This window comes from Corvus hawaiiensis, chromosome 26 (genome assembly GCF_020740725.1).
Source record: "Corvus hawaiiensis isolate bCorHaw1 chromosome 26, bCorHaw1.pri.cur, whole genome shotgun sequence".
Classification (NCBI taxonomy): Eukaryota; Metazoa; Chordata; class Aves; order Passeriformes; family Corvidae; genus Corvus; species Corvus hawaiiensis.
The window spans coordinates 1686686-1700309 of record NC_063238.1 but is presented as its reverse complement, the minus strand read 5'-3'; the positions used below and the strand labels follow the sequence as shown (position 1 = coordinate 1700309).

Sequence of the window (13624 nt, the reverse complement as noted above, 5' to 3'; positions counted from 1 at the left end):
GATAGAACCGCTGCCAGCTCCATCCACTCCCCTTAAAACACTCCCCATGCCACAAGAGGACTACAGCTTGCTTGGCACTGTTACCAGCCAAAAGCAAGTGTAGAGTGAATGCAAATGTTAACAAATTGGGTTATTTACGTTTTTCATTAATTTTGAAGCAGTGCACGTTACCAGCTTAAGGATATAGGGTATTATCCCCAATCCTGTATTAACTGCTCTTTCCTTTAAAAAACAGCTTGTGAAAAGGGAAAATGCGATTTAACAGTTCTTTACAATAATTTCTTACCTAATAGCTATAGAAAACAAGTTGAGATTACATTATCAACCTTTAAGGTTCAACCATATCACGAAGGTCAATGAAAAAGAATGAACATCTATTACACATTTAGAACTGCTTGAAAACAAAAGCTCTCCTTGGCATATATCCTGTTTTTCAGAGTGTGATCCATGGTTACTTTGTTTTCTGTAACATTATTTTTTAAATAATTTAGGTTTCGCCAGACTGTGAACAGCAACACAAGGTACAGACTACTAATGAAAGATGAATTGTTCACTTTCTTGAATATAGAAGATGTGGTATTTTACATATATGCAAATTCTTAACCTGATCCTTATTCTATTAATTTAAATATTTTCTTATGTAATGTGGACTGAATTTGACCCATAACATTTTCATCAATTAAAAATAATTAGAGAAATTCTTAAGCTGAACTTAATGCTTGGGTAAACAGTCTGATACCACAACTGCATTTTTCATCCCCAGAGCAGAAGAGACGTACTAAAGACTATTAGCCATATGCTTCTCTCTTACGAAGAGTTTGGTTCAGTCCAGAGGGTTTCTGGGAAAAATCCCAGTACCAACTTCAGCTGTTGAGAGTGAGAGCACTGCTGTGAAGCAGGACAATTCATGTGACACACAGGATTATAGTGAAAAAGCATCTTCTGCCTGAAGTCATAATGACAGTTCAGGCCTTTTGCTGAGATTGGTAATCAAGTTGCTAATTACTGTCATAGGTTCAAGTTTTCATAGGTATTTAATCATGTATTCCATTTGACAACAACGCAATTTATTTGCCCCAAAATCTTCTGGGATATGACCCATAATCAGGTTGAAAAGAGGGAAAAATGGATCCTGGTATCTGGAATATTCATTTTTGGGGTATCAATTTCATTTGAGTAGACAGCATCCTATTCAGAGAAACTATACATAATATTTAACTGAACTCTGGCTTTGTGCTCACACAATCTTTCCAGATTTTCTCTCCTGACATTACCCATATTCAAAGCAATGCCTTCTGCAAGAGTGGGTCAGTGCTCCACTTCCCCAGCTGATTCCCTCAGTAACCAGGACTCCCAGACCAGAAGGCAACTGCAGTGTCTCCCCTTAAAATACCATGCTCTAAAACTTCACATCTCTTGAGGAAATAAGGACTAGGCAAAGGAGAAAAGCTCCAGTTGATACAAACAAAGCTTGACAATCAGCAACACTGAGAAAGGCAACAAGACTGCACAATGTGCAATGACAGATAAACGAGATTTAGGTGAAGTTTCGCACATCCATCCTTCCCCCTGTGTGATAGAAGCTCTTTAATGATGTTGTTAGGGCCCCTAGATGGAGTAAGAGTCTCAATGTACATGGCCACTTATCTGTCATCCTGTATTTTACACATGCAGTCCTTGAAGATATCCTGCAAATCCAAGACAAAATAAAGAGTTTCAAGGCAAAATATAGATGAATGAACTGTGGAAAATTAAACTCAGGGAAGATCAGGACCTTTACAAGAGATGCAGTATGATACTACTGTCAACTTCATTTATCAGAAATTGAGTTCAACCTCCTCAAACAATACACACTGAGAGACTGATTCATTCTTTCCTTTGTGGCATAGTGATGTCAGTGAGCTCAAATGAGTTACTTTCAATTTACTCCCTGTCAGGAAAGGAGACATCTGTCTATCCATCCACATGGACCAAAGAACAGGCTGAGCAGACAGAGAACTTCTGTGGAATTAGCCCACGCTTTTCTTGGTAAAGGGCCAAATATCCTGCTAGAAAACCTCTGCAGCCAAAAATAGTATCACAGATACAACTCAGTCTGAATTCAGCCTGGGAATGCCTTGATTCAGCACAAGGAAAATGCCTCTGTAAAGCCATTGTACATCACAAACATTAATGCCAGGAAGCTTAATGTTCATTGTATAGAGACACAGAACTCTATTAATAACAATACCCACTGAGGACATTATATTGTGCAGTCTCTTCACACTTACAAAAGCAGGAAATTATTTTTATGGCCAACATCTTCTGTTTGCACAATTTGTCCTACCATACCAGATACTTGCTGTATGAAATCTTCCACTAAGACTTATGGAAAATAAAACTAGATGCAGTAAAATAGGATATAAGAGCTAAGTTAAAGCTTCTCTCTGAATATTCTGGGTGTTATGAAGTTGATCTATATTACTAGAGTAACACAGACTTGACTTTTGATGTAACTGAAAACAAATGAGCATGGAAAAAACCACTCTTCAGGAACTACCAGAGAAGAGAATTATAATAAAAATGACATCAGGTCCCACATTCTTACTTCCCTTCTAGGGACTATTTGCTATCTTCACCCTGAAGAAGCCCATAATCGCTGAGAACATTCACCACTGGCTGTGGCTGGCTCCACCAGTGGGCTTATTTGTAAAAGTTACTGGAGACAGGAATGAGGAATGGCTGGAGACAGGTAGGACTTTCTGTGTGAGGTTGTGATGGAGACCACTGTTTAGGCAGGAAGATGGCGCAGACTGTGGTTAAGGTGGAGGAAAGCTCCGTAGTGCCTACTTGTTCTCCTGAGCCGACTGACAGCTTAGAAACCAGGACAGGGCATAAAAAGTTGAGCAAAATACCCAACTTGGCAGATGCAATGAAGAAGGAGCTCAAAACATCAGGAGGAATTTCTTCACTGGAAGGGTTGTTAAGCTTTGGAACAGGCTGCCCAGGGAGTTAGCTGGGGGAGTCATCACCCCTGGAGGTGTTCAAGAAATACCTGGACATGGTACTAAGTGCTGTGGTCTAGTTGACAAGGTGGTGGTGATGGGTCAAAGGTTGGACTTGATGATCTTGGAGGTCTTCTCCAATCTACATAATTCTGTGATTCTGTGAATGCAATGCTACAATACACATATTGGGCAAAATAGTTGAGCTTATCCTGTCAGGAATCTGCAAGGACATAAAAACAATCCCTTAGTCTCTACAGAAAACATGTATGTATGCACTGAGCTCATGTATGACTCCTCAAGAATAACTGCTTTGAGTCCGGAATGGAGATGCGGGGCTTCAAGATGCAGGTCCTTAGGAACAAAGGACCATGATCACCAAACTCACTGGTAACTGCTCCAAAGATGACTTGTTACTTCTTTTCCCCCTTTCCACATAAACAGGATGTCATACAGAAAAACCCCTGAGAGAATGACCCAAATGTGACAGGCATTATGTCACACTGCTTAATGCACTCTGACACATTATGGAGGTGCTCACTCATGTGACATTGGGGCAGACCCAGCAAAATACCCAAACAGGATGGATCAGAACAGCCCAAGGAAAGGGAACAAAGGCTCAAGTCTAAGAGAGAGTTTGCCTGAAAAAATGTTCTTGGAACCAAGAGGATAACAAGAAAAGAGAGAGCAGACAAGAGAATGAAGGTTGCAGAGAAGTCAGAGATAAAGCAAATGCCACAGATAATGACATGAAGCTGAAGAAGGGACAGGGAAATAATGAAGGTGACTTACAAACAGCACCACATTGAGGGGAAAAACATGAGGGTGAAGGAAGAAAAAGCTGTCATGCGAAGAATAAGAAGATACAGTGATTCTGTGATCACGAAGGTATTGGTTTGTTTCCATCAAACAGTATGTCTACACACATTTTGCAATTTTTAGACTGTCCACAAGATTACCAAAATAATAACAATAACAACAACAACAACAACAACAACAATAAATAAAAGTAATAATTTATTTTCTTCTGTTTTAATTGTTTATTAGGAGGTCCAATGTGAAATAGGATAAAAAACTTTCTGAATTGGGGTAACTAAGCCAAAGACTGCCAGACAAAGGTGAGTGATGCCTATTATGAGCAGCAGATGTTCAGAGACACGAGCAGGAACGGAACAGACTGTCCAACATTACACGTTCATCAGGAAAGCCATCAGAAATAGCACAGTGAATGGCAGTCTTCACAGAGTTCAGGAAGTCAGTAAGAAGAGATTTTCAGCTATGATCCAATTACAAAAGCTGTCTGCATTCAGGCAGAGCTGCGCCACTTGTGTAGCAGAGGGCAGCATGTAGGTATACTGTTGCAGCGGGGATTACTGCAACAAGCATATTTCAAACCAGGAGTCCCGTGGAAACGAAGTATATATGGACAGATTCGTGGTAGATGTTTCAGAGATGTTCATTTCTCCAGCCACATGGCCGGGGCTCAGCTCAGGAACCCCACAGTCACGGGACCCCAGGGTCCTTGGCGTTATCAGGGAACACAAACCAACCAATGGGGAACAAAGGTGACCAGGGGCAGGGAAACCCCGTGTCTCCCCCCCAGGGCCCATCTCCCAGGGCTCCATGGCAGGGGAGGGACCCCAACAGTATACTTGTGACATGACCTAGGCCACATGTCTGTCACCTTCGGACTTAAAGAAAGCCAAATCAGTCATTTTCCTCTTTAAAGGACAAAATAGTATTAGCTGACAATCTTCTGCAACTCCTGTTTTCAACAGGAGCCACTTGGGATCATGGGTGTGTTTGAAAAATCAATCTCTAAGCAACTGAAAATGTAAGAGTTTTAAGGTAGATATCCATGTTTCACTCCTTTTGACATTAAAATTAATTCCAAATATCCACTAATAGTTCTTGTCTCAGCCTTGTAAGAGACAGACTTGCAGTGGCAGCCTTTAAAAAATACTCAGGGACACCTGAGATAACACAACCCTCTTACATAAAAAGAGTACACTTCATGCTAACACTGAAGAAAAAGCTGAACAGCAGTCCCTCAATGAACATGCCAAATATACAGGTTATATGCCAGCTCTCTAACAGCTATTATGATTGTCAAGCATATTAATAAACTTTTACAGTTGAAAGGAAAAGAAAATCTGAACCTATTTTCAGGATATTGTGCTCTGAGTGAACACTTACAGACTAAGGATTTGTCTGCAGGGAATATGCTAAATCAAGCCCTTTTGAACTTTTGATTAAATAATTGATGCATAATGCAGAATGTATAATATATGCATCCTTTCTCCATAGTTGCCTGGAAACCCATATGGAACAGTACTAGCAATTCCAGAAGCATTTAGTCTCTAAGTCGTTGGTGAAGACAAAGGAACAAAAAAGTTTTTTAAATCATTAACTCATCTCTCTTTCCATTCTTCAAATACTGCAGGATACCAGAATTAGTAACTTACACAATGGTATCATGACTCTTGTAATACAGAGTGGCTTTTTTTTAAAGCTGTATCTCTTGGGAGCCCAGTGAATAATGTCATTCACTGTAAGGGAACTTGTAAGACTCAGCTTTTGTTAAAATAGAAAACAAAGAACACAACTAATATTTCCAGCCTCTACCTTTATGTAATTGTAATAAGCCAATCATGTAATATCCAAGGTGGTCAACAGAGAAGAACAAAAGTAAGAATGCAAAATGGTGATTTTCTTTCCAAATTATAGGATTTTAAGCAAATCTCACGAAAGACTGATCACTCAGGGTTTAGAAGAATATGAGAATCCCATGATCACAAATTCAAGAGGCAGATTGTTTCAAATTGCAGCCAAGAAGACCTTTTGCACTTCTCAAGTAGGCAACACTGCTTGTCATTCAGTTTGATTGCCCTGTGACCCAGCCTGAAACTATTTTGTGCTTTATTGCTTCCAAGATGAAATGAAAAAACAGGATAAAACCCAACAATGAGAACAGAGCACTAACCGTGGAAACCTACAGTGATGAAGGACTAAATTATTTAATCTACAAAATTCTGTAATCGTCATAATTGGTGGCTCTGTTTCTGATAGTCATCCTGAGAAAAAGAAGGGCAAGCACAAAACTGCATGGGCTAACCAGTTCTTGAGATGTAAAAGGCAGGATAGTGACAGTGAATACCTCCTGCCATGGCAGGGATCTTCATGGGATTCTTGCACCTTTGCACATTTGTTGTGCACTCTATTTCACATTTGAGAAAATCAATACTCACTGAGTCAAAGGACGAATGTCTTTATACTACACTGGCAAGAGGTCTAGTTTGAGTAAAGAGAAGCAGTTACATGGTCCTACATCAATCAGCACGTAAAGATGAAAGATTTGGTGGTTAAACATCAACAGGAGAGACTAGAACACTTGTGAGTATCTTCTAGCTTTGTGTTTAGGGAACTCTTTTGGATATGTAAGATCAACGCAGATTTTCTCGTGCAGAAGAGGAAGTTGAACTTGGATGTCCTGTAAACTTCCTCAGCCACTGGATAACACAAAGGTCCCAGCACCATTTCCAGTGTGGAATCAAGACTTGCTTATCCTTTCCTTTTACTACAAGTACCAGATACTGAGTCTTTTCATTTTATGGTGAATGGCATGTTGAATGGGATGGGATAAAATGATATTTTAAGCGTCAGCCCAGCATAGAAAAAATACAGTCAAACCCCAAACCCCAGCAATTTTATTTAGGTTAAATCAAATAATTTTTTAAAAATTGCTTGCCATCATGATGAGGGCCAGTAGCTCATTCAGGCTGATCTCATCTCATACCCAGATTGCCACTTTCTAGGACAAACCCGTTTTCAGCAGCTTGCTGTAGCATTACAGGAGGTCTAAGAGTACAGACAGAAAAGAGCTTTAAGAAAAGCATCTAAAAATAATGTATTTACAATAACTGTCATTCATTTTCACCAGGAAATTACTACATTTCAGGAGGGGAGAAATTATCCTAACTTAAAACAAATGTAAAAATGCAGATCAGATCAGGCAAGCACCCAAAAGCATGTATGGAGATTAGGCTGACATGCCCATGTGCCTCAGCTGTGACTACACAAGCCCAGAGGAAGTACAACAAAGAGCAGGTTGGAGGGCGAGGAGACTGCCTCAGACATACATAAGGTTTCCATCACAGTCATGGCAGCTGTGCTCCCCATATGGAAACAGCTGTACTACAACCTGGATAGGCCAAAAGAATTAAAAAAAAATAAAAATCACTCACACAGAACAATATTAAAGGGAGAAACAAAGACACCAACACCCTAAGGTGCTGAGATTAAACTGCCGGAAAAACAAGCTCCCTTTTTGTCTGCATTAATTAAGCCACATGTTACAATCACCAGCACAGCTTTTGATTCACACTTTCAGCTGTCAATGATTTATTCTGATCTAGGGAAATCAGCAAGATCTGCTTTTGCAGCCACAGTCACAGAATGATCTCACAACACATTTAGGATAGTTCATCAAGGACAGCAGTAGTTTTCCAGCCACACAGTTCTGTATTAGTGAGTGATGTTTAATGGTATAATGGTTTTGATTACGATATGTTGTTATGTCCTACTCCTGGCTGTCACCATACCCCAGAAGGAATTTGCATGTGAACATGGTATTTCATCTCAGCACGTTAATAAATTCACTGAGAACCAAGTACTAAAATAAATCAACTGCACAATGATCACTGGGAATAACTATAAACTGTGGGTTTTGGCAGTTCCCAGATACTGGTGAATGTCCAGAGATCTGTCTAACTGCTGTCATTGGTCTTTCATCCTTGTTTTAGGAAAGCCTATGATGCTTCTGTGCCTGGATGCCATGGATAAACAGCAGCAAATTAACCTTGCCAAGACAGCATTTTCCTGGCAGTAAGGGGAGCTGAGCTGGAGTTATGTTTGCTGAGAATGTACTGAGGTGCTCCAAAACCTGCTCCAATGCACTGGAAGTGAAATAAAGGACAATACTCTCCTGTTTGATTTGGTCAGAGCAACATTGGTTCATAGGTTTTTCAAGTTCTGTGGTTGTTTCAGACCTCATGGTGCTCACCTGTAGTTTTTCCATCTCCCTCCCTGATGCTTGCAGTGTGCATTATCTAGGACCACCTTTAAAGCACATTTAGAAAATTTTTATGATAAATTCAGCTATTTGGTGCATTTTGTACAGGCCAGACTGGAATAAACACATGGCATGTTTGATCAGGTTCCTGTACCTGCTTCCTACCTGCTTTTATTACCCCAAATAATGAAATCTAACCTCAGACAATTAGGGTGCTACTGTTTCTGAGACTATATCCAATACCATCCACCAGTAAAGCGGCCACAGTCAGCTCACACACTCCTGGCTTTACAGTCTGGGATTTTAAGACGACGTAATCACCAGCAATATGTTCTCCAGGGTCCATCTATCCACAACTCTTTGCATTCCTTTGGAATTATTCATGTCCAAATCTCAACATTTTCACAAGACTTCTTTAGTATTTATTTGATTTTTTTTCTTTCTTTTTTTTTTCCAGAAGAGGCATCTATGTCTTGTGCTGGTATTTATAACTCAGGGAAGACTATTGCTATTGCAACAGGTCTATTGTTACAGGAGTTCTGTAAAGCAATCAGCAAGTAGCCTGCAATTATCTCTTTCTATACCCACCACATCCTCAAAAGTACCTACATTACCCACAGAGTTTCTCTTTTCATTATTTCCAATTTTAGAAATTGTCAGCAGAAATAAGAAGCATAAAATTATTTTATATTCATGCTGAATTAACAAGGTTTCTCAGCTTTTAGGATTTCTGCATTCAGAATGTCGTGTGTCTCCTGCTTTTGGGATTTTTGTCACATATTGCATCCCACATTTGGGCACTAAGCAGATTCATAGGTGTGGCAACAATAATTTGTAAATGTTATTATTATTTATTTGCAGGGTTAACTTAGGTAAAGAGGAATGCTTAAATTTGCAGGAATTTTTCTTTGAAAGATAACAGAGGTTTTTCAAATTTATCTACTTTTTTTTCCCCGAGTCCTTACAAAGAATTTCTTGCTTTTCTGAAGAACGAGGCTGAACTGGATTAAATTCTATCCTGTTTGACAAATAATTGCAATGACCGATAATGACTTTTCACACTTTGATGACTGTATTTAAACTGTCGCTTTAGAATGCTCAGAGACATTTTTGTAAAAGAAATACTTTCCACACACAGAGTATTTCCCCAAAGTTTTATAGAATTATCAGAAGGACATATATTTGCAATTTTGAAGACTGTTGGCTAAATATCTGCAAAGAAATCTTCTTCTTATGAAAATGAAATAATTTCACAGAGCAAATTATTTGATCAATAGTGTTAGTACTCAAGGTGCAACATATATATTCTGGTAAAAGGTGATAAACTGTCACATTCTCTATCATTTTTGCCCAGATGATTTACCTAGTTTCAGGAGAAACTCTGCAAGAGAGAACAGCTCTTAGAATATGATTTTTGCCCACTGCATACTGCCTACTTTGCCAGTAAGAACCCAGCCTGCTGCTGAAGGTTTCAGCAAAAAACTGCTTTTGTACTGAGAGAAGAATTCACAAAGGAAGGCCAGGAGATGAACCTGTGTCTGCGTCTGCATTAAAGGCAGCAGAAACAAACAGTGCACTGTGTGTGATAAGTGTAGCTGCCTGTTAAACGATATCCCATGACTGCCTATGCTAATGGGCACCTCTGGGTAAAAAAGACGGTGCTAATGAAGCCTCTGCTTGCTTTCCTTGGAACAAACACTTCTGGCACTCAAAGCAGCTCTCTGCTTCCATCCTTATACACTTTCAGACTGCAGCCAAGAGCAGCTCTCTGCAATTTATTAAATTAGCTCTTTAAAAGAACCCCTCAAATACAGTCTTTTCAAGCAATTTTTCCCTAATAAGTCTGGGCCAGTGTGCCAGGGCAGGGCAGGAGAGCACAACTGAAAGAAGACAAGGATGGCTTGAGTGACAGGAGGTGCTATGCACTGGGAGTGGAGCAGAGCTGACTTTGAGCTTTTTCTTGTTATATTCTACCCTAAATGAAGCAGCTCAGATGCAGCAGAAAGGTTTTTTTCCCTGTGAACTCTTTTTTTTTTTTTGTCTCGCAAACTTACTGTGGGGTGGTGCATAATGACAATTTCTGTAGGGCAAAAAAATCCCCCAAAACAGTAGGTGACATGATCCAGAGGTCTGATATTAACCATTTCAAGGGCAGTGCTCAGTTCAGTGGCTGTATGTTTAGCAGCTCTTTCTTGGACAGCCATTGCTTGAATACCTGTCAGGTGAATGAATGACTTTTTTTCCCAGTGATAAGAGAAACCCATCTGGGAGAGCAGCAGTCTACCCGGAACCACCAGAAGAATCCTGTACTTGATGGTGGAAATACACACACAATCCAGCTTGTTCCAGAGCAACAAGCATTATTCCTTAAGTTGCACAGAACCTAATTCTTAGGATGACATTTTAAATTTCTCCTTTTTTTTTTTTTTTCCCTTCAGAAGAGATTGATACAGTATAAATCTTGAAACAAGATCAGCAAATTACTCCTCCTAGGTTATCAACGGAGACCAGAAGGTAAGGCCTGTCCATGAGTGACTTGGCACAAGCTGGCAAACTGCAGGGCATCTGCACTAATTCTTTATGAAGAGAACCAACAGTTCCACAAAAGCAGATTGCAATTGATAAATAAGAGGCACAAAATTAAGACTAACAACCAGTGCATTTTCAGCCAGCCAGACACTCCCAGCAGTGAGGCTACTGTTAGCCCTTAGGTTTTTTTCATTTGCTCTGCATGCAGGTGCATACATACTTTGCTATCACTGTCCAATTAATTGGATACTTTTGTCACCTCAGACTACTGTATTCTGTTACCATGAAAATGAAGTGAAAATGTTATCCTCCTAAGCATAAGATTTAAAAAACTAAACAACTGAATGCAACATAATAGTGTCTTTCAACCCATTTTCTCCTGAATGGGAGAAGCCAGCTGCCAGGCAGGTACTAAACTCCCCCTGGGTTTTGTGTCTGGCAGACTGTTCATAATGTGATACCAAACCTTCAATTCATACTTCAGCTAAGGACATATTAAAAATATGAAAAGTGTGCTATGGAAGTGATTAAACTATCAGCTCTGTGGCTAATAACAGAGTAAACACTCTCCAAAATATTTTCCATCACAACTTGGGCTCTCCAGTATGTTTGGACAGCATAAGCTAAACATTTCTGTAACACAGACAGATGTAACCCCAAAACAAGGAACTTAAGAGGGTGGTAAATTTTTATCTACAGTGAGAATTTTTTAACATACTTACCACTGTGTGTAGCACAAGCACAGCCAGGTTATCATTCTAGTCTACATATGAGGACTAAAACCCACTTGTTTTCTCTGCATTGGTCCTCTCCCTACCGCTACTGCTGAGAAGAGTTCCCTTGGTTAGGGTTTTTTTTTAACTTGGTGTGGAAAGGTCTGATAAACCACATATACCCAAACCTGCCCTTCTAAGTATTTGCATACTATTTTGAATGGAGAAGAAGCACATGGAGATACACTCCATTACAAATTTAATATGTATTTCCCCTTTAAAGTTCACAGCACATGACTGTGCTAATAGGAAATGCAGCCGTAAAGGAAAAAAGACTGAATCTCAGAAGAAAAGTTAAAAAAAGTCACTAATCAAGTGGGAAATTTCTCAATAAAACCTAGAGGGAGTAAGGCAGATATGCAGAGATTACAAGCAGGTTCAGTCTCTCAGAAGAGCTGTTGTCTAGCTGGCCTTCTGGAAATAAAGGGGTCTGACCAACATTGCACTTACTTTGCTGTACCCTAAATAGAAGGGGACTGGAACCACCATTTTTTTCTCACAGAGCTGCTATAAAAGCATTCAATTTGCAGGGCCGTGCTGGAACTCACAAATGCTATTCACAAGAAAATTGGAGAATGCAGTTAACATACTTACTAATTAATAAGGATACAGGCCTGTATCCTGACCCACCTTTCTATGACTGAGTCACTGGCGTATTTGAGGCAAGTTCCTTATGAAAACAGGTTAATATCTGAAGTCTGCCCAGGCACTCTGATTAGTGTCCTTTGCAATGCCTGATCACACAGTCCCAGTTTGTCAGTGGTATGAAGGACAGACTAGGGAGTGCAGTGGAAAGCTTACAATAATGGTAGGTAAAAGAAGTGCTGGCATACTTACAGTTGCATTTCTTCTGAACAAATCTAAGCTTGCATGCTGTTCGGTAGGTGGACAAACGGATGCGATCCAGATCCTGAGCCCCTAGTGGAAGAGAATAACGGTGACATTTGTATGGAATATGACCTGTGCGTATCTTTGCTAGCAGGGAAGCCAGAGAACAAAGAGGACACATGAGCTGCCTCTGCTTAACAATTTTCAAGGCTCTCTCCTTTGCAGAGAGAGTAGAGAGGAGTGAGGAGTAAGAAGGGGGATGTCAGGAGCTACAGTGTTAAAAGAATTTTATAAAGGAAGGCAAGGAATAGTCAGCCCACTGTGTCTGTCACTTTGAAGAACAATCTGGTCAAGCTGCAGGCTAAAAGACACACTGGCCAAGCTCCAACAGCAGGGAAAACCTCAGTGAATTTTAATATTTAACAAAAAAAGCTCATAACAAATATCTTTAGCCAACATGCCATATCAGAACAAGGTATTGCCAGCAAACCAAATCAGAAAACATACCGTGCTGTAACTTAAGGCAATCTGCAGAAGGGGGCAATGACAATGCAAGGGGTGTGAGGCCTTTCTCCATTTTCTGGATGTATGTTCTCTGCAACAGAGACCTCTGAGGGTCAGCTGTATGCTCCACACAAAGCTTGGCCCTGGCTGCTGCAACTTAAGATCCCGTAACATTTCCAAAGCAGCTGTCCAGGAGATGGGAACAAACTAAGTGGCAGCTACCTCACATACAAGGACAGTACACAGAGGCCAGTGTGGGGGCAGAACCTGGCACAGTGTCCAACAAACTCATCCAAACAAGGCACAGTCAGGATGTAAGAGGAGTGGAATACAGCCCTGCTTTTACACAAGCTTCCTAAATACTTTAAGATTTCTCAGCTGAACTGCTGCCATATGTTGGCATCTGTAGCAGGATACTCTGTGGAAGTGGGGGTAGAACAGCTCAAATTTTCTCCTATTTGCAGAACTATCAGTGATGAATGGAGAAGGTGGACCATGCTGCTCTTGGTGTTCAGGAATGCTGAGACCAGCCTGACTCCACAATCTCAAAGCTAAACCTTCTGAGGACATGAAAAACAGTCTTGCCTGACAGAAATCAGCACTGGTGAGGATGTGGCACACAAAGTTCCTGATAAAGGAAGCAACAAGTGATAGTACTGATAACTTATCAAGAGCCGCTGAGGTGGCACAGGTAGCCTAGAAACATTTGATTGACAGTCAATCACTTTATATTATAAAAGCTCAGTTCCTTTTTTAATTGCAGGGACTTCCAACACGCTCCTTCTGGATATGTATGTGGCGATTCCTCCCTTGAGTGGGGACGCTGCTCAAGGTCATTCCTTGAGGCCAAGTGAAAGAGATTTGCCCATGGTGTTGATATGGGTCAGTAACACCACTTAATAATTATTAAACTAGCTTTGAAATAATTTATTTAG

At 40.3% G+C, this 13624-nt stretch overlaps 1 protein-coding gene across 18 annotated transcripts in view; it reads right to left on the bottom strand.

Annotated features, from left to right (window-relative positions):
* DTNA (dystrobrevin alpha) overlaps positions 1-13624 on the bottom strand; it is a 223487-nt gene that overhangs the window by 79492 nt on the left and 130371 nt on the right. For all 18 annotated transcript variants that reach the window (XM_048329114.1, XM_048329116.1, XM_048329115.1 and 15 more), the window contains one exon: positions 12195-12275. In XM_048329114.1, the coding sequence (XP_048185071.1) occupies positions 12195-12275 (81 nt within the window). The remainder of the gene's footprint in view (positions 1-12194; positions 12276-13624) is intronic.